Source organism: Papio anubis, chromosome 17, assembly GCF_008728515.1.
Source record: "Papio anubis isolate 15944 chromosome 17, Panubis1.0, whole genome shotgun sequence".
NCBI lineage: Eukaryota > Metazoa > Chordata > Mammalia > Primates > Cercopithecidae > Papio > Papio anubis.
The window spans coordinates 9,074,872-9,096,577 of NC_044992.1; the positions used below are offsets into that span (position 1 = coordinate 9,074,872).

Sequence of the window (21,706 nt, forward strand, 5' to 3'; positions counted from 1 at the left end):
TTTTAGAAAATGTGGTACTAGCATATAAGTAGACAGAAGGACCAATGGAACACATTACGAAGTCCAGACATAGATCAAAATACATATGGGAATGTATTCTATGATAATGCAGTATCTTACATTTGAAGATGAGAAAATGAACTACTAAGTAAAAAATGTAGTCAGTCACAAAAATAGAATAGAGCTAAGTAGGAAAAATGTAGGATTCATACTCTTCACCAATTAAATTCCAAATGGATCAAAGATTTAACAGTTATAAAACCACAAAAGTACCAGAAAAAAAACACGAGAATTTCCTTATAACCTTGGTTCACTATAGTTATACATAATAATTACATAAAACTCTACTAAGATATTACTATATAAAGCTCTCTTTATATGTTAGTTTGGAGTAGGATACGAAAGTAACAACATTCTTTGGGAAAGACTGTTGGGAAACAGGCACTCACATAAATTGCTGGCACAAGTCTAGACTGGTTCTACCCTGCTAGAAAATAACTTGTGAAACGCTATTGCAATTACAAATGCACATACCCTCTGACCTAGCCATCCTACTTTTTTTTTTTTTTTTTTTTTTTTGAGACAGAGTCTCGCTCTGTCACCCAGGCTGGAGTGCAGACGCACGATCTCGGCTCACTGCAAACTCCGCCTCCCGGGTTCACGCCATTCTCCTGCCTCAGCCTCCCAAGTAGCTGGGACCACAGGCACCCGCCACCACGCCTGGCTAATTTTTTGTTTTTAGTAGAGATTTTTGTATTTTAGTATATTTAGTTTCACTGTGTTAGCCAGGATGGTCTCGATCTCCTGACCTCATGATCCGCCCGCCTTGGCCTCCCAAAGTGCTGGGATTACAGGCGTGAGCCACCATGCCCGGCCTCTAGTCATCCTACTTCTAAGAACTTACCTAGAGATATACTTTCACATATGCAAAATCCCTCACTACTATAGTTTTGTAATAGAAAAGACTGAAAACAATACTCATATATATAAGAGACTAGTTAAATAAATGACAGTAAATGCATACAATGAAATATTATAAGGCTACAAAAACTAACGACAAAACCTTATGTCACGATTGGGAAAATCTCCAAGATATTTGATCAGGTGACAAAAGAATGTTGCAGAATGCTATGTATGATACGTTATCAAGTGTGTAAAAGATGGAGAGAAATAATACATTCCTATTTGCTGGTATGCGCTTAAGAGAACCCTGGAAGGATATGCCAAAACTTATTGAGAGTAATTACTTATGTTGAGGAGGAGGAGACATAGTGGGAAGATTTTTCACTGAATCCTGTTCAACGCTTTGTAGATGTCTTAGCCATATGAATTATATTACTCATGCAAAACACATTCTCCTTTCTCTTCTATTGTCATGCCTGGAGTGTGGCTGGGAACTGCTGTAGCTATTCTGAGACCACGAGAGGAGTCACTCAGAAGGCAAAGCCAACACTGAGTATTGGGAGGCGAAGGGAAATGAAGAGACAGCAAGAACCCGAAGCCCTGACGGCGCCACTGGGCTGTCAATCAGCCCTCTCACTTCTCTAACCTGCAACTTATTTCATGGGACATTTTTCCCTATTTAAGCCATTTTCAGTAGGGTTATCTGTTATACGTGGTTGAGGGCAGCCAACTGCTACACTAGTCTTGAGAGCCAAACCCAGGCACCCCCTTAACAAACATCAGTCAGAGTGGGGTCAGGACAATAAGCACAACCTTCTTTTCCAGACTTCTTTGTCCTCCTCCCCTGAACGCTGAAGAAGCAACCTTCCCTTCTGGTCTTCATCGCGCTTCTACACACCCATCTGCACTAATTCCACTGTGCTGTGATCTGTCTTTGTGTACATTTCCCCTTCCTGAGTAAACTCTGAACTCTGAAAGAATGGGCTCTTTTTTTTTTTTGAGACGGGGTTTCGCTCTTGTTGCCCAAGCTGGAGTGCAGTGGCGTGATCTCAGCTCACTGCAATCTCTGCCTTCTGGTTTCAAGAGATTCTCCTACCTCAGCCTCCCAAGTAGCTGGGATTACAAGCGCTCACCACCATGCCCAGCTAATTTTTTAATTTTTTTAGTAGAGACGGGGTTTCACCATGTTGGCCAGGCTGGTCTCGAACCCCTGACCTCATGATCCACCCGCCTTGGCCTCCGAAAGTGCTGGGATTACAGGCGCGAGCCGCCACACCCGGCCAAGAACAGGCATTATAAATGACAAACTGATCCCCCCATGGACACCTCTTAGCCCACCTTGCGTGGTTTCAGTAACTTCTGATTCTAATTGTTGCTCAAGAAGAAAGCAGCAAGACTATGTACCAAAGCTATTTGTCTTTCCATCAAACTACCCAAAATAATCAGGGAGGCAGAGACAAAGCTGCATGCTTCACCAGACCCTCCTCTTGAGTATACAGAAAGATTACATCCCCCAGCTGCCCTCACAGCTAGGTTGGAGCCACGTGACTAGTTATGGCCAAGGGGCTGAGTGTGTGAAACTTGCAGGCCAAAGCATAGAAGACGGATGTGAGTTCTCCACACCCTCATTCTTCTCCAGTCATGGGGAACACGCAGGCCTTGTGTCATGAGAGCACAGCCCAGAGACGGAAGCAACCTGAATCTCGGAGGCAGCTTTACGTGACAGACTTTACACGAGGCAGGCAAAAAAGCTTTCATGTATTAAAAGTGTGACATTCGCAGGTTTGTTTAGTTAACACCGTCTATCGCCTCCTGGCTCAGTCAACCTTTCCGTCAACAAAAACGTGCTGAATCAACAACACACCTGCTGTATACCCAACTCTGGGCTGGATGTTACGGCAGATACAGAAACGTGTGTGAAGACGCTCATTCATTGCGCAATTATTTATTAAAAATTGTGCTAGGCTTTGGTCTCTGTCCTTGAGGTATTTAAAATAAAGACCAAGAGACAAAATATACACTTCCAAAAAAGAAAAACAGTTAAGTATTAACCGTAGTCTCCCTAGCTAAATCAGCTTCCCACTAATATGCTCTCAAAATATAATCTATTTTTTTGAATATATTTTACTGATTATATGGTTCTTTATTTCACGCCTGTCTCTCTCCCTGGACCATACGTAGCTCAACTACAGAAAGTAGGTGCTTTTGTAGTTTTGGTTTTTTTGACCACTACACTTCCAGTATCAGTGTATAGCACATAGCAAGCACTCAATAAAGATCTACTTAATGAAGGAAGGTTTGCTTCACCACGTTTTTGCTTCCTTACCTATTTTTCATTAAACTAGTAGGAAATTATAATATTCTTGACTGCACTTAATAACTTCTTGGGGTTCAACTATCCCTACGTTCACTTAGAGTACAAAGCAAATCTGTACTGATTTCAGCACACCCTTGCATGTCAGAAAAGCTAGGAAGTCGCTGTATTTCAGGCACATAAATAAAAGAGAGAAGGGGGTTTATGATATGGATGTATATTCCTTAGCCACTTCCTTCTTCTAGAAGAGTAGGTTGGTCACGTGCTAACAACATTAAGCAATATGAAGTACAAATCAATGATTCTTTAGGAAATCTAAGTACTATGGGACATAAATCATCCTTCTTATAAACCAAGATTTAAATTGAAATAAAACATTCAACGGTTTAAAATGGGGAGGAGCATTTTTAATGTCAGAATTTAATGTAAATTTTTCTTTTGCCCATCTTGACTACCAATACAGTGATATGAATTAGACACTGGAAATAATCATGTTTTGTCAGTAGTGCAAGAGAAAAGTCTATCTCTAAAATCAAATTTTAAAAATCTGCACTCTGAGAAAATGTAGCCATTTCATTATCACCTTCTTTTGATTTTAGCACTTGGTCTGCTTGTTAATATATCCTTCCTGCCATACAACTACTACCTCAAACTCTAAACAACTTCCTATTCCCTATAATCCTCTGCATAGTTGGTGGTGTGAAGATTAAAGCTCAGCCAATTAGCCACCCACTGCAGCCGAGTTAATCACATAATCTTTGAGATGGTCACAGAGCAGTGGAGTATGCAATGGTTTTTGTTGTTTTTTTTTTTCTCTCTTTACAGGCAAAGATTTAACTAATTGTGAGATTTAGCAATGCTCTCGAATATAAAGGGCGGGAAGGTTTTAAATCAGAAGCTGTGTCATTGCTTTATGAGACAGGGCTTATCTTCTTCTAAGAGACACTGTTGCAGAGACTTCTTTAACAAGTTTCCAAATACCCTAAATTACTCAACCATTGCTTATTGAGACCAAGGCTTACTGCTTTAGAATAATGACCAGTAATCCGTAAGGTAAAACTCAGATTCCGTCACATGACAAGTTACGCATTCAATTATGTGATTGCCACATTAATGTCTATTTAAAGGAAATGCTAATCCAAACTGAAGGCTGACCATACTTGACTCTCCCTAATAAGGCCACATATGAGGAGGAAGAGAAAGGAGGGAAAAGAGGGATGGAAAGGCTCTCAGGAACGAGAGATGGGGAAGAAAGAGAGGAAAAGAGGGTTGCACAAAGTAACGAGAAAGAGGGAAACAGAGGTAGGGGCTCTAGGAAGGAAGGAAGGAAGGAAGGCTCACCAGGTCCCAAGCGAGTCCTGGTAAGGTAAACTGATCTTGTGGCATTGCTGTCAGTTACTAGAGAAATGCTGATTAGCAGATTAACCCCAGTTCTCTAACAGTAAATGTGTTGTGGTCATGGTCTAGCATTAATGACAAAATGTGCCACAGTGAGCATGTCTATAACATTTCAAAGTTCTGACAAGGCTTTCTGGCCACTGTGCTTCTGGACATCATGAATTAAGAGAAAGACACCTACCCTCCACCCACAAAGTGACAAAGCAACCCAACTGACCCCCCCAAAAACCAAGAACTACAGAAGCAAAGAAAAATGCTGGAGGAATCCCGAGATTAGAGAAGCAAACGAAAATCTTGGAGGAGCCTGGGACTGGGAATTAACTGTGGAGAGGTCTAAGGAAATCTCTGTAAGTCACTGGAGATACTACAGAAACCAACTGGCAGAGAAACGAATGAGTTTCTCCAAAGATAGATAGAGCTGAGTGTTCCCTAACAGCTGGTATTAGAAATGACCAGGCAACTGACAATCAGCGGGGAAGGGGATACAATCAAACTGTAATTGAACATGTCATATAATGAACAAGTCACGTTTACAATTGAATTAAGGTCCTCAGAAGGCTAGGTCCAAGCAACAGAACTATTAGGTATGAGAAGTTGGGGAAAGAAGGGGAGGTCTCAAGGATGGGGATTAGGGGTAAAGAAGGCAAAAATAATACTCTCACATAGGCAGGTGAAGGAAATCAAAGACCAGCAACTCTGACCTCAAATCTAAGAAAATCCGCTTCTGGCAGTCCACTTAGGCTTTAGCATTCACTCAACCACACACTTCTTGCTGGTCCTCAATAAGTCCACATGGTGCCATCTTCCCTGACCAGTTGGAGCAACGCTAGCTGGGTATTTGTTCTCATGGCCCTTGAGCAGATTTCCCGGGGACTTTTCTACATAGCTTTTGACAGTGGTTTTTTCTAGTATGAATTTTCTTATTGATCAGATTTCTCTGGAATGTCCACAGGACTTGCACTTTTTGGACAAGCACATGTGGACACGTTCCTGTTAGGGTGTTGGGTCTAAAGCAATCCTAACCCAACAAGGATTCACCAATGGAAGTGAAGGGGAAATTCACCTTCCAGGCCACCGACATCCCTCTCCTTCCTCTCTGTATCTGCAATGACTTTCTTTCTTTCTTCATGGTGCTCAATGTCCAGTCGCCACATTGGTTTCCCGCTCTTGGCCAGATTCCACGTCATCCGGAACGGACCATCGCTGTGTGTTATGTCCATGTCTACCTTCTTCAAATCACTCCACAGGAGTCATTTCTCCCTGACAGGGCTTGCATTCTTTTTAAAAAGAATTCTTCTAGAAGCTTATTCTGATCTATCTTAGACTTCTGGTCCTGAAAAGATACACCAATCTCTATGTTGCCCTTGGTTTCATCTTGACAGCATGTAAATAGGCCTGGCCAGTTACTTTATTTCAACCCTCAGGGATTCAGTTACCTTTGCTTGACAGTGTCTCCCCAGTATGATCTCTGTCCCCATGCCACTCAGCCACTCACCAACACACCAACAAGCAACAGCTGTAGTCCACCACATGGATCAGCCTTATAGGCATGAAGAGCAGAAGGCAGTCCCAGTGGCAGGACCCAGAGGTCTTCCTCAGAAGGCCTCTATCCAAAAACACCACCTGACAATAACCTGCCAAATTCCCTAAACATTCCTATCAACTAATTCACTGTGGTTTAAATCCTAGGGTTTAAGGAGGTTTTGGTTAAAATACCTCCAGAAGACAGGACATTGCCAGCCGTTGATTCCACTGCTAGAATTAACGAGATTGTTCACTAATAAGACAATAGGCAGCAAGCTGGGCACGGAGGCAAGCAGCCACGGAACAAACGAGATGTGGAAGAGGAGAATGGAGGGCAGAGGACCAGGTGCAGCATAGGATGGGGTCACACAGACCAGGTCCCTGTAGAGCACTCAAAGGGCATGACACCAGGGACAGAAGATCTCCAAAGCAATGAGGCAGCATGAGCTCCCTCCCAGCCTGATGGAGACACAATGCTCCAGTAATAACATCTTGTATTTACAAAGGTCTTAGAGTTTACAAAGCCCATCTCATAGCAATCACTTCATCTGGTCCTAACAACAATGAAAAATGGGCAGCACGTGTACCCGCAGTCTAAGGTCAATGACTTGGAAGCCCAGATGACTGAGGGACTAGAAAGCTACAGAACTAGGTCCTTCTAACACCTCATCCAGCTATTTTTATGGTGCAGTGGTTACGAGTTCAGAGCTAAAAATCTAAGTTCTGTGACTGACTAGCTTTAGAATCTTGAACCCTCTGAGCCTCAGTTTCTCTTCTGCAAAATGGGATATTATAAAGAGCTCTTGAGCAAAAGCACATAAAGAGCTTAGCATAGTGCCTACCATATAAAAAACAAATAGCAGACACATGCTATAGGTCTCATGACTAGTACATCATGACATAGAGCAGTCATTCTAACCCTGCCATCTACTAAATCCACCCAGCAGTCTCCCCAGCCTTACTGCTGCCCAGGTCTCACTCAAGACTATGAATCAAACTCCGCAAGTATATGGTCTAGACATTTGTATTTCTTTTTTTTTTTTTTTTTTTCCATTCTCTCTTGGGGTATTCTGATGCAAACTGCCACGATTAAGAATAAATGACACAGGTCGGGTGCAGTGACTCATGCCTATAATCCCAGAATTTTGGGAGACTGAGGCGGGCAGACCACCTGAGGTCAGATATTCAAGACCAGCCTGGCCAACATGGTAAACTCTCATCTCTAGCAAAAATACAAAATTAGCCAGGCGTGGTGGCGTGCGCCTGTGATCCCAGCTACTCGGGAAGCTGAGGCAGGAGAATCACTTGAACTCGGGAGGCGGAGGTTGCAGTGAGCTGAAATTGTGCCACTGCACTCCAGCCTGGGTGATAGAGCGAAACTCCGTCTCAAAAAAAAAAAAAAAAAAAGAATGATACAAAGCAATATTTCTCAAATTATAATGTGCATTCAAATCACTTGATGATCTTGTTAAAATGCAAGTTTTAATTCCATACTTTGGGACTGGGGTTGGAAATTCTGAGTTTGCAACATGCTGCCAGGTAATGCTGACGCTGCTTATCAGCCAGTTACAGTTCAAAGGACACAGAGATGATTAGAGAAGAAAAGTGACAAAGGCAGGCAAGTTGGGTCCAAAAACAGAAAACAGAAGGACCTGGTGGGAGGGCTTCAGAGGTCCTTGGCCTAAATTCCTAGGTTGGCTCCTTCAGCATCATTAATGACAAGCAAAGAGCAGAGTCCACGCTCTTTTCAAATGGGAACTATTTATCACGACTGCCTCATCACTGCCGAGCAGAACAGTCTGAATATTTTGCCCCCTTCTGACCATCATGTCTCTACATGACCCCTATTCCTCCATGAAACAAGCTTCCCGTCCTAACTATGCCCTTATTAATATCTTGACTAAAAAGACTCTGTCTTCAGTGTAAAGCCCCTTCTGAAAGATAGTTCTTTTTTTTTTTTTTTTTGAGACAGAGCCTCGCTCTGTCCCAGGCTGAAGTGCAGTGGCACAATCTTGGCTCAGTGCAACCTCCACCTCCCAGGTTCAAGCAATTCTCCTGCCTCAGCCTCCTGAGTAGCTCGGACTACAGGTGGCCGCCACCGCGCCCGGCTACTTTTTTTTTTTTTTTTTTTTTTTTTTTTAGTAGAGACGGTGTTTCACCTTGTTGCCCAGGCTAGTCTCAAACTCCTGAGCTCAGACAATCCACCCCCCTCAGCCTCCCAAAGTGCTAGGCTTACAGGCGTGAGCCACTGCGCCCAGACGCCAGTACTCTCTTTCCACCTTGGATTCCTTTGCTCACCTGTTCTCTTTGACCAACCTGGAACACCACCTTCATCCACATACTTCACCCCTGTACCCTGGGACTGAATATGCCAAGGAAATATGGGGAATCACAGTAGATTGGCCCACCACAGGCTTCTGTCTTCATTTAAACCCTGCCCAGGAGACTGCCAAGAGTATCACCCTCCCCTCACCGACTCCTTAGGTTCCTTTCTTCACAGAAGCAACTTAACATCCCATCTACCTTTCCGTATTTCACAGTTTCTTCACGGAACCTTGGAAACTGCTCCTGAGAAGACTGGGATCCACGGGAAAATCAGTTTCATTTTCTTCAGCTTGTTCTAGGCAGTGGTTTGCAATCCGGGTTGTATATTAGAATCACCTGAGACCTCCCTGACCCCTGACCCTCCACCCCAATCCCACTCGGGTTCACTTGTCTGAGGTGGAGTCTGATAATGCATGGCTAGGGTCCAAAACCACTGCCCTTGGGAAGCTATACTATTCCTAACTGGGAACTAACTAGAAATAAGCTCCTCTCCACGATACATGCATCGTCCCTAGCGTGGAAGACGAAGAGAGGCGGCTTTCCACCCAAACTCATTGCCTTCTGTGATGGTTCCCATGATGAAGCTCAGAAAGTTCTGGAAACAGGGGGAGGCCAATTTTAAAGAGGTAGCAATTTACGGTTCATCAGCCTCAGCCTTGGAAAGCTGGACCCATCCACGGGGTCTTCCAGCAGAGCCGGGCTCAGAGCAGCTGTCGGCTCTTTGAAGTGTGAATCACTCACTGGCGAAGAACGGGGAGGAGGGTCCAACTTCTCTACCTCTGTGGGTGCCAGACCAGTCTTATTAGGACTCATTTTTTTCAATATGCCAATTTAAAAAAAACAAAAACAAAAAACAAAACACTCCTTTGCCCACACAGAGAAGTACTGACTTCGGGAGTTTAGAAGGCAGTTAACAAAGCAGAAAATTCAACCAAAGAATGCCAAAGAAATGTTCTGACTTCACCCACAGTCTCCCTTAGTATGTTCCACCCAAGATGGGATTCAGCTGAACATACCTGGTTTTGTAAACCTAGAAAATTAACGAAAACTAAATTGAGTAGAATATTATAGTCCAACACCATAAATGAATAGAATAGATTTTGATTGATTTAATGCCTAGAGTAAGCCATTCAGGAAACAGCTGTAATATTTGCAAAGAAGTCTTCGCCCACCAAGTAATCCCTGTAAATGAAAACATCCTACCTGATTAGATCTGGTTCGGCACCCTCATTCTTAAAGGATGCCAGAAGTAGTCTCTCTCGAGTTACAAGATCATCCAAGAGGTTCTGTCTTCGGTCCCCTTCAAGCTGTGTTCTGCAGACATCTTGTTAAGGTCCAATGGTGAATAAATGACCTCATTTTAACTATTACATTATTAAGTTAGCTCTTCAAGTCAGCTGTGGCTTTTACAGACTGTACTCACTACTACCCAGAGGGGATGCTCACCATTCCACTCCTGTGCTTTTCCTACTCTGACCTTCACCTTCATCAGGTCATCAGGTAAAGGACCTTGGCAGGACCGTCACAGAGGGACTTACAAACACTGACATGGATCACGACACAAGTTCTTTCACTGAGAAATATACCAGGTAAATATTACTTTGCTCCCCGTGACCAAACTTATTTATTTATTTTTGAGACAGAGTTTCGCTCTGTCACCCAGGCTGGAATGCAATGATGCGATCTCGGCCCACTGCAACCTCTGCCTCCCGGGTTCAAGCAGTTCTCCTGCCTCAGCCTCCCGAACAGCTGGGCTTACAGACATGCAACACCACACCCAGCTAAGTTTTGTATTTTGTATTTTTATTTGAGACAGGGTTTTGCCGTGTTGGCCAGGCTGGTCTTGAACTCATGACCTCAGGTGATCTGCCTGCCTTGGCCTCCCAAAGTGCTGGGATTACAGGCGTGAGCCACCATGCCCAGTCCCAGTGACCAAATTTAAATGACTTTTCCTGCCAGTGGTGCAACCTGGCTCAGTGATTCCTTAGGTTTTGAGTTATACGTGTCAGTGTTGCAGGACGTTTTCCTACATATTAATACCCTAAGATGCTCTGTTTAAAAAACTGGGGGCACTGGGGGAGAGAAGTTCTCTATATTGTTCTCTTTCTTCCATGTTAATACCTATTAACACACCTAGAATATTTATAAAGTGCTACTTTATGCAACAGATTTGCTCTATAAATTGTTACCATCAGTTCACTATTTAAATACATTGCATGATCTGTAAAGAAAATTATAAAGAGAATAATTTTAATGTGTGATTCTAGCAAACATGCTAGACCAGGAGCCCCAAAGGCAGAGTTGTAGCCCTATTCTTACCATTATCTATGCTCTTGAACCAGTTATTTCACCTTTTTGGATCTCTCTCTCTTTATATCTAACACTAGATAATCTCTAACATCTTTTCCACAACAATTCATAAGTGGTGGTTAAAACCAAAAACCATCCTTCTGGGAAATGTAGTCTTTGCAAAGAAACCTACAATTCACCAATAGGTGGACGAGAGTGCGGCGCGTGCGCAGAGGCGCGCATGAAGCAAAAAGGGAAGTGGCATCTGTCAACAACCGGCACCGCTTCCCTTGGACTAAGTACAAAGTTTTACATACTAGCTTTCTTGATGCAAACTACAAAAGTACAAAAGTGTTTACTTTTTTTTTTTTTTGGAGATGGATTCTCACTCTGTCTCCAGGTTGGAGTGGTGCAGTGGCGTGATGTCGGCTCACTGCAACCTCCGCCTCCAGGGTTGAAGCGATTCTCCTGTCTCAGCCTCCCGAGTAGCTGGGACTACAGGCTCCCACTACCATGCCCAGCTAATTTTTGTATTTTTAGTACAGACGGGGTTTCACCATGTTTGTCAGGATGGTCTCGATCTTTTGACCTCATGATCCGTTCGCCTCAGCCTCCCAAAGTGCTGGGATTACAGGCATGAGCCACTTCACCTGACCTCATACATTCTTTTTTTTTTCCGTTTTTTTTTTTTTTTATTTTTTTTATTTGAGACAGTGTCTCCCTGTCACCCAGTCTGGAGTGCAATGGCATGATCTTGGCTCACCACAACCTCCAGCTCTGGAGTTTAAGCGATTCTCCTGCCTCAGCCTCCCAAGTAGCTGGGATTACATGCACACGCCACCACGCCCAGCTAATTTTTGTATTTTCAGTAGAGATGGAATTTCCCCATGTTGTCCAGGCTGGTCTCGAACTCCTGACCTCAAGTGATCCACCCACCGCAGCCTCCCAAAGTGCTGGGATTACAGGCAGGAGCCACCACACGCGGCCGCCTCATACATTCTTGATAGTAATGCAAACAGGTTCAACCAACTGCTAAACTGCCTTCTAAATACCTAACAAAATGTAAAAGGTACAGTCTTTCAACAGACATTTCTCCTGCAGATACAGTCATACAAGGACTTAGAAGCAAGGATGTCCACTGAACTATTATTTATAATAGCCACACTGGAAATATCAGTAAGTAAATAGTGTATCTGTACAATGGAATGTTTTGTAGCCTTAAACCAAGAATAGAAAAGCTGCTTAGGGGGCTGATAATGATAATTAACATTTTTGAGCACTTACTAAGTGTTTACATGAATTATTTGACATGGAGTAATCTACAAAATATAACATTAAACCAAAAGAGGAAAAACAACAGCAGCAGCAAAGAGCTAAACAGGGAACAGTATGCTCCCACTTTGTTAAAAAAAAAAAAAAAATCGTATCTGTGTATGTGTGTATATATACACAGAACATTTCTGATATATAAACATTGCCTCTAAGGAAAGACAACTAGGGATTAAGGGTATAAGGGAGACTGATGTTTCACTGAATATTGTTTCCTAATGTTTGTCTCTATCATCTGCTAATCAATAAAAACACAAGCTTCAGAACCATATGTATAATACAATCCCTTTATAGTCAAAAGAATTTCTTATTTACATATGCATATATTTCCAGCCTAGAAAAGTCTGAGACACTAGCTACCAACCATCAACACTTAACTATGAAGAATGAGATGAGACAGAAAAGAATAAGGAAGAGAAAGAGGAGTCACTGGGAACAACTAATGAGAAATGTATCAGTAGAAAGTATAATACGCTTTGTAATAAAAACAATAAAGGTTCATTTTAAAATCAGCAGATACTAGTTACAGATTTAAACAAAGAACATCAGTTTCAGAAACAGTAAAACTTGATGATGATGTTTTGTCGATGAGTAACCAAAGGACGGAAACCCACACAGTTGATGCTAGAAGAGGCCTTAATCCCAATTCTCTTGTTTTGCTGACCAGAAAATTAAGGACCAGCATGGCTAAGTCACTTGCCTGGGTTAACAGCAATGCCAGGTGAGAGCCCAGGTCTTTCTACCCTAGCTCACGGCTTTTCCACCAAACACTCTGGGGACTTCTCCACCTTGAGGTGCTGACTTAACTTTGCCACTTCTTAGAATCCTGATAAAAACAATACTGTGCGTATGAATTCAGCCTATTCCCAGGGACTCTGTAAATCTGGAAAACAATCCAATTAGGAACACTCTGACTCTTTGTTTCATATTTTATTTTAATCTATGGAGAGAACAGAGAATAAGGAGATGCGGAGGAGGGAGATGGAATGAGAATAAATTGATGAATGGACCACCCTTGCTATATAAGGGTTGTTGTTAGTAAGAGGTCAAAGGATCATCCAGGAAACAATCTATACAGCATGTATGTGGACAGGTGTGTAGCAGTTGGGTAAAGTAGGGTAGTGGGAAAGAGTGTGCCTGAGTGATGCTAAGGACAAGCAGAAAGTAGGACACATAGGCTGAGCGCCGTGGTCCACGCCTGTAATCCCAGCACTTTGGAAGGCTGAGACGGGTGGTTCACGAGGTCAGGAGTTCGAGACCAGCCTGGACACCAGGGTGAAACCCCGTCTCTACTAAAAAAATACAAAAATTAGCTGGGTGTAATAGCACACACCTGTAGTCCCAGCTATACAGGAGGCTGAGGCAGGAGAATCACTGAAACCCAAGAGGTAGAGGTTGCAGTGAGCCAAGATTGTGCCACTGCATTCCAGCCTGGGCAACAAAGATTCCATCTCAAAACAAAAAAAAAGTACAGCACACAGTCAGTGGCCAGTACTGGGGAATCCCCTCCCTCTTCCACCAACCTGGTGAACAGCCAAGGAAGAAGATAAGAGAACAGACAGATAAAGAAAAGGAAGAGAAGAGCTAATGATCACAGTACTTTGTCCTTGGCTATGCTGATTTTACATGTAATTATAGCCAATTCATGGATATGTAAGGTTGTAAATAAAACTGGATCCTGATTTCATATTACTAATACCTACTACCAACATGCATAAGCCCAGTTTCTCTGCTGTAACCTGGTAAGCATTTGAACCACAGATGGAGCAGGGTGAATATGCAACTGGATCCACAGGACACCCAATCCCACTCCAGCTCCTGGATTTTCTCATATATTTGATATAAGGATTAATAATTTAGGCCGGGCACGGCGGCTCACACCTGTAATCCCAGCACTTTGGGAGGCTGAGGTGGGCGAATCACCTGAGGTCAGGAGTTTGAGACCAGCCTGGCCAACATGGCAAAACCCCGTCTCTACCCAAAACACAAAAATTAGCCACGCGTGGTGGTGCACACCTGTAATCCCAGCTACTTGGGAGGCTGAGGCAGGAGAATCGCTTGAACCTGGGAGGTGGTGGTTGCGGTGAGCTGAGATTGCACCATTGTGCTCCAGACTGAGCAACAAGAATGAAACTCCGTCTCAAAAAAAAAAAAAAATAGAATTTAGGTAAGCCTTATTTTGTGAAAGAGCTGCTCTGGCGAAGGAAGAAGTTTGCAGATAATTACTTCTCCATGCCAAAAAAGAACTGCAAGGGAACAGTTCAAGGTTTTAGAGGTCAAAAGACTTTTCCGGCTTTCTTTTTTTAAGTCAACAAACTCTAATAAATATTTATGATGTACCAGGCCAAGTCCTTACCTTCCTGAAAGCACTGATCACATTTTGCAAGTACTATTTTAATACCATCATTGTTTGTGTGTTTTGATATAACCACCATGCATGATTAAAGACTCCATAAAGAAAGGACGACCTGTAAATTCTCAACGGTAGCTGAAATATTTACAATAATGATAAAATAATCAGTAGCAGCTAATCCTCAAGGAGGACTCAGTATATGTGAAGCACCCTGTATGCATATCATCTCATCCTTACACAACAAGCCTTTATGGCAGGTGGACTTCTAGCATCCCATTCCACAAATGAGGCACAAAGAGGTTAGGTAACTTCCCCAGGGGTAAGTGTTGGTAACCACCTTTTATTCACCACCCACCCTTATGGGGGCTAGTCCTGTGAAGGGCTTTAAAAAGATTTTCTTCAGCTTGCACAATAACCTGGCAAAGCATGATGATTCCTACATTACAGATAATGAAACTAAGGTCCAGAAAGGCTAAATTGCTGTTTGGCCTTGGTAAGTGGCAGAGCTGGTCTTCGATCTCAGATCTGTCTGCTTTCAAAGCCAATGTTGTTCCCACTATACCAATGGCACCTAGACATTCAGGTTTCATGGACCAGTAATATGTCCAAAAAAACTAGGGGGGGGGGTGTAACTTACATAGAATTACCAATTATACATTTTGCCAGGTATGGGTGTTCAAGAAAACAAGAAATAAAACGGTCTACTTTTACTACCATGGTGAAAAAGCAAGGAGATTTTAACACCAAAAACTAGAAAGAACCATGTAACAGTTCTGTATAAATCAGAAAACAGACTTGGCATGGTGGCTCACACCAGTAATCCCAACATTTTGCAGGCCGAGGCGGAGGATCGCTTGAGGCTAGAAGTTCGAGACCAGCCTGGGCAAATGGCAAGACCCCATCTCTACCAAAAATTAGCTGGGCATGGTGACAGACACCTGGAGTCCTAGCCACTTGGGAGGCTGAGGCAGGAGGATCACTTGAGGCCAGGGGTTTGAGGCTGCGGTGAGCTAGGATTTTGCCACTGCCCTCCATCCTAGGCAACACAGTGAGATCCTGTCTTAAGTCAGAAAAAAGTTCTTATATATCAGAAAACTTCCACTACATAAACACTATCTTCTCCTTATTTTTCTCACGTTACCAAGTATCAGTGTAAACCGATGGACAGGCACAGAGTTTGAGAGCCAGTCTGCCTCCACTGGAGCTACCAGGGGATACCTGTAAAATCTGTTCAGTCGGCCGGGCGCGGTGGCTCAATCCTGTAATCCCAGCACTTTGGGAGGCCGAGACGGGCGGATCACAAGGTCAGGAGATCGAGATCATCTGGCTAATCCAGTGAAACCCCGTCTACTGCAAAAAATACAAAAACTAGCTGGGCGAGGTGGCGGGCTGTAGTCCCAGCTACTCAGGAGAGGCGCTGAGGCAGGAGAATGGCGTAAAGCCGGGGCGGGCTTGCAGTGAGCTGAGATCAGGCCACTGCACTCCAGCCTGGGCTGACAGGCGAGACTCTGTCTCAAAAAAAAAAAAAAAAAAAAAAAAATCTGTTCAGTCAGCCTCTCCACAACCACATCCATTGGGGTTTGTCACATAGTAATCACCACATCTGTCTATGCACCTATCTATCTACTTACCTATCTTTTTTTTTTTTTTGAGATGGAGTCTCGCTCTGTCACCCAGACTGGATTGCAGTGGCTCGACCTTGGCTTACTACAACCTCTGCCTCCCAGGTTCACGCCATTCTCCTGCCTCAGCCTCCCGAGTAGCTGGGACTACAGGTTCCCACCACCATGCCCGGCTAATTTTTGTATTTTTAGTAGACACAGGGTTTCACTGCGTTAGCCAGGACGGTCTCCATCTCCTGACCCCATGATTCGCCCGCCTCGGCCTCCCAAAGTGCTGGGATTACAGGCGTGAGCCACCGCGCCCGGCCCTACTTACCTATTTTTTATAGATTTTAAAAAATTATTTCCAAAGGCCTTCTCCTAAGACACCAAAGTACTTTTTGACATCAAACCCCTTTGTAAAGAGATTTTCTTTATTCTCTTTAAAATAAGTAAAGGTGCAGCCTCCTTTGAAATGCCGACAAAAGGATAAGTTTCATGTGAAGCCTACTCTAAGAAGATGGTACTAAGTCTCTTTAGTACTATCTGGAATGTCACATGCGGCCTCTCATAGCATACACCTCTTCTCAGCTGGTGAGGCAATTACAGTTCCTGTCTCAAAGAGCACTGTGAACAGATGTTAAGGCCTTTCAGAATTTAAACTCTCTGACTGCAAGACTTCGGATTATTAATTGCATACTAACGGATTCAAAAGCACAGAACTTCCATTTTAACTTGACTTTTAGTCCTGCCAGGAGAAAAAATACTTTTTCAGGAGAGAGCATAACATCCCATGCCTTAATTCCATGAATTTCAATGTTTAGAAAGCATTTGCATAGGACTTATCTTTCTGGCAACTCCTAGTGTTCTTTGGACACGTTCACAAATGTAGAAAGGCATAAATTTATTAAGGATCATAAACTCTCAACTACCCAGCACAGTAAGGAAACGTGGTGTTCAAATATTCACATTAAAAAAGTCACCAAACATTCATTATGCCTCAAAAAAAGGATTAAAAAGTCACTCCATTGGTGATTTATGAACAAACATTTTTCTCAACATCATAAAGTATACCTAATAAACCACAGTGAACACTGTCTAATCTTCTGATAGTTAAGAAGGTTCTTGAAGATTTGTGTTATAAACAAGATTTGTCTTGGCAGTCCAGCAACACAACAATTAATAGAGAATTCGAGTTGAAGACATGCCAGGCGACAGCTGACTGTATTATTTCTACTCAAGTATAATTCAGCTTTTAAACAATTCACGTTGGGGCCACCCAGCCCTGTGTTTGAACCTGGTTCTTCCATTTCCTAGTTGTGGGGTCCTGGGTAATGACTAAAGCTCTCCAAGAATCCTCTCCTCAGTGTAGAAAATGCCTCTGCTGGAGCTGGGCACGGTGGCTCACACCTGTAATCTCAGCACTTTGGGAGGCCGAGGTGGGTGGATCACGAGGTCAGGAGTTCGAGACCAGCCTGGACCACATGGTGAAACCCCATCTCTACTAAAAATACAAAAATTAGCCGAGCATGGTGGCACATGCCTGTAATCCCAGCTGCTCGGGAGGTTGAGGCAGGAGAATCACTTGAACTCGGGAAGCAGGGTTTGCAGTGAGCCGAGATTGCGCCGCTGAACTCTAGCCGGGGTGACAGAGCGAGACTCTGTCTATAAAAAAAAAAAACCAAAACAAACAAAAAAAACCTCCTCTGCTGGAATTCTGGGTTATCTCTCCAACTTCATCAGTGACTTTCGGTGCGAAGTTTAACTTGGCCTCAGTATTTATTTTTGTAAGGAAGAGAAGGAAACACCAAAAAAATCTAATAATATGAGATTATTAGGACTCACAGATTGCTATCTATCTTAAATCTGGAGGATAACTGCCAGAGAATTATTTTAAACGTTTGAGAAGAAGATGGAGGTTAGGGGAAGGCAAGATGGGAGGAACAGAAGGAGAATTAAAAAGAAGCCTTCATAATATATACACTACCTCTTTTCCCTTACATCAAAAGTGGCCTCTGTGGCCAGGCGCGGTAGCTCACGCCTGTAATCCCAGCACTTTGGGAGGCTGAGGCGGGCAGATCACCTGAGGTCAGGAGTTCAAGACCAGCCTGGCCAACACAGTGAAACCCTGTCTCTACTCAAAATACAAAAATTAGCTGAGTGCAGTGGCACGCACCTGTAATTCCAGCTACTCAGGAGGTTGAGGCAGGAAAATCGCTTGAACTCGGGAGGTGAAGGTTGCGGTGAGCTGAGATTGTGCCACTGTACTCCAGTCTGCGCGACAGTGAGACTCCATCTCAAAAAAAAAAAAAAAAAAAAAGGTGGCCTCCCTAAAAATACACAGGTTTATGAGCGCCCTCATGGGGTGGATTAGTTAAATGCCAACCCTAGTATTGGCTGCAGTTGTTACAGTAGAAATAGATCAATTATTTGAAAAAATAAATAGACTTTTAAAGAAAGTTGTTGTATTCCAGTTGAATTTTTTATATCTCCTAGTAAATTCTAAATTATCCACAGTAAGGCCCCTAAATATTTTTGTAATGTTTTAAATAACTTTTGTTCAGTGTTTTTGATGCTTACTCCTTAATTCAATAATTTGGGAAGTAATTCTGAGATGACCACAAAACCAAAAACCTGTGAGATTTCAACAGATGATCAGACTGTAAGCATTTAGGAGAACAGAGTCAATTATAACTGTGGTATGCTTAGTACTCTGTAATAACTAGCAGCAATTATTACTAATAGAAAAAAGAAAAAGCTCTTAATTTGTATATTTTTCTTGTAGTAGGTTTAGCACATAAACAAGGTGACTAATAATGTTTTCTAAATGGAAGCAAATGCATATGATATCATGTAACAATATGTAGTTACCTTTCTAATATATATGCTTTAGGTAACACTAACATGAATTCACACACCTTGCCATGTGTAGACTTCCCAGTGCTTAGTACTGAAAGCAGAGGAAATAGAACTGCCCATTTGAAACTACTAAAAATACAAAAATTAGACCAGGCATGGTGGCTCACACCTGTAATCCCAGCACTTTGGGAGGCTGAGACGGGCAGATCATGAGGTCAGCAGATCGAGACCACCCTGGCTAACACGGTGAAACCCTGTCTCTACTAAAAATACAAAAAAATTAGCCAGGCCTGGTGGCGGGCACCTGTAGTCCCAGCTACTCGGGAGGCTGAAGCAGGAGAATGGCGTGAATCTGGGATGCAGAGCTTGCAGTGAGCCGAGATTGCACCACTGCACTCCTGCCTGGGCAACAGAGTGAGACTCCCTCTCAAAAAAAAAAAAAAAAATTAGCTGGGCACAATGGTGCAGTGAGGTCTGTATATTAGGACTTGTTGATTTGGGTAAAATAAAAACCCTTTATATGATAGACCAACTGTGCCATAACAAATTACACGACATGGAAGGTGAAGTATCTCAGAATATTCCAATTGTGTTAAAAATAAGGCCCTAATTGTTTGAAATTAAACTCTTATTTTAAACCTTAGTGGATCAATAATTGAATATCTAGAAAATCAAGCGACTAAGCCAATTTTCCTAGTGATATAAAGGGGTAACAATGGGGGAAAATAATTTTTAGAACACTTTCCATTGTTTTATCTAAAAAGTTGTATTCCCGTATTTCCATATATTTAAAACCTGGAAGTATCCACTCCCTGAAATATGAAAAATTGGGTCTTTGGCATGAACTACTGACAATTTAGAGAAATGATGAGAGAAGACCAGTTTGAGGTAAGTTTTCAAACCAATATACACTCGGGTGTAAAGGGTTAGTATAGGTAACAAGTCATGTATATATTCCTAAATTGATCAGATTATGAATTTCTCTTTTTTTTATGTTTTGAGATAGGGTCACACTCTGTTGGCCAAGCTGGAGTGCCGTGGCATGATCTCGGCTCACTGCAATCTCCGCCTCCCAGGTTCAAGTGATTCTCCTGCCTCAACCTCCCGAGTAGCTGGGAGTACAGGTGTGTGCCACCATGCCCAGCTAATTTTTATATTTTCAGTAGAGATGGGGTTCACCATGCTGACGAGGCTGGTCTCGAACTCCTGGCCTCAAGTGCTCGGCCTCCCAAAGTGCTGGGATTATAGGCGTGAACCACTGCACCTGGCCCAGATTATGAATTTCTAAAAAAATATATATATATATTGTACCACTTGGTAGGAGGTTAAGATGATGGCATAACTTGCTTCAAGGAAGTCCCACCCCACCCCTTCCCCTCAAACTCCCATACTAGAGGCAGTGTCTGTGCCTCTGGAGGAAAAATAAGGCAAACAAGCCATATCTCAATCATCTACATAAACACCGGGGTAGGTGGGGAAGGGAGAGATGTATGGTTTCTACTGGTATTGGCCTCTCCGAAAATAAATGATCACTAAAAACTCTGGAAACTTCCAGAAGCAGAATCACAGCTTAGGATGATCATGGAAGTTTTCCTGTTGGAGCAGTAGCCAGCTACGGTCAAGGCGGTCTAGACAGGGAGCAGTGCGGGGCTCCGTAAATACAGCACTGATGGAAAGCATTAGCTCCCTGAACTGTACAGGTTACACCCAAGTAAGTTAATTTTCTCGGTAGGTCTTGCTTTGCCAGCATATTCACTGTAAAACATGTAACAGACACTGAAAATAGAAATCAAGATTACAGGCAATATTTTGGAAACCAGGTCTTCCTCAAGCTGTGGGAAAATCTGGGTGGCCCAGATTCCTTCCTTTCTTAAAATACGACTGCTTTTCCTCCCACTCTAGAAAAGAGGTGGAAATGTTTACATGGATACATCTGATGTGTTGCCACAGCTCTTAGCAATAAGTCCTTCAAAAGGGCGATCTTTTCCTTCAGGTTCTGCAACAAAGCTCTGATTGTCACGGTAAGCTGAAAAGAAAAGAACACATCCTAAGTATTCTAGTCCACAGTGCAGAATCCACGAAATTACATCACATAAACACTACTTCACAGGCTATGATTCAACCAAGCCAGGGCTGGAAGAGACAGATACTCAGCCCCTCACGACAAACTCGGGGCTGGAAGGAGGCTCAGTGGTGCCCTGGCCCAGCTGCCCACTTACAGCTCGTACCCGCTCCACATCCTGGCCAAGTGTTGAGCCAAGCCAGACTGGAACACCGATACTGACTAGAAACTGTCAGTGAGCTCTCACCATCAGCTGAATCCTGTGGCCTGAGCTTCTACCCATTGATCCTATGTATCTGCCTTGGAACTATGCAGGAAATTGTGTTCCCCAAGTCTTCATTCCAGAGCAAAAACCCACAGTTCTCTCAATCAGGCTTCAAATGACAAAGCGTGAAGTCCCATTACCATCCCCACCAGGCTCTCTAAACAACCGGTAAAATTTACAACCCAATGAAACGTTTTACGGCAATGTGTTCTTTTTATGCAAGAGGAATGTTAACCACACATGACTCTTTTCCCAGGAGTATGTGAATTTTCTCCAATCATCCCAGAGGAAATTTGTGTCTGTGACTCTAACCTGTTACATTAAAGGATGGAGAAGAGGGCGAGAAGAGGTCTCTCAGGAATTTGGAAACATGAAAAAACCGCCTGTGTCAGTTAAAACATATTCACCCACGAATGAAATCAGAGACATGTTAAAAAGACAGAATACCACAGGTTTCCTTTGCTACCTTGTCAAAAGCAGCAAT

At 43.0% G+C, this 21,706-nt stretch overlaps 1 protein-coding gene across 6 annotated transcripts in view; it reads right to left on the bottom strand.

Annotated features, from left to right (window-relative positions):
* STX8 (syntaxin 8) overlaps positions 1-21,706 on the bottom strand; it is a 330,836-nt gene that overhangs the window by 290,743 nt on the left and 18,387 nt on the right. For all 6 annotated transcript variants that reach the window (XR_002517971.1, XR_002517972.1, XM_017950346.2 and 3 more), the window contains exons 3-4: positions 20,827-20,921; positions 9,668-9,778 (exon numbers count right to left, since the gene is read on the bottom strand). Coding sequence is in view for 4 of the 6 variants with exons in the window: in XM_017950346.2 (XP_017805835.1) it covers positions 9,668-9,778; positions 20,827-20,921 (206 nt within the window). In the remaining 2 variants the exon portion in view is untranslated. The remainder of the gene's footprint in view (positions 1-9,667; positions 9,779-20,826; positions 20,922-21,706) is intronic.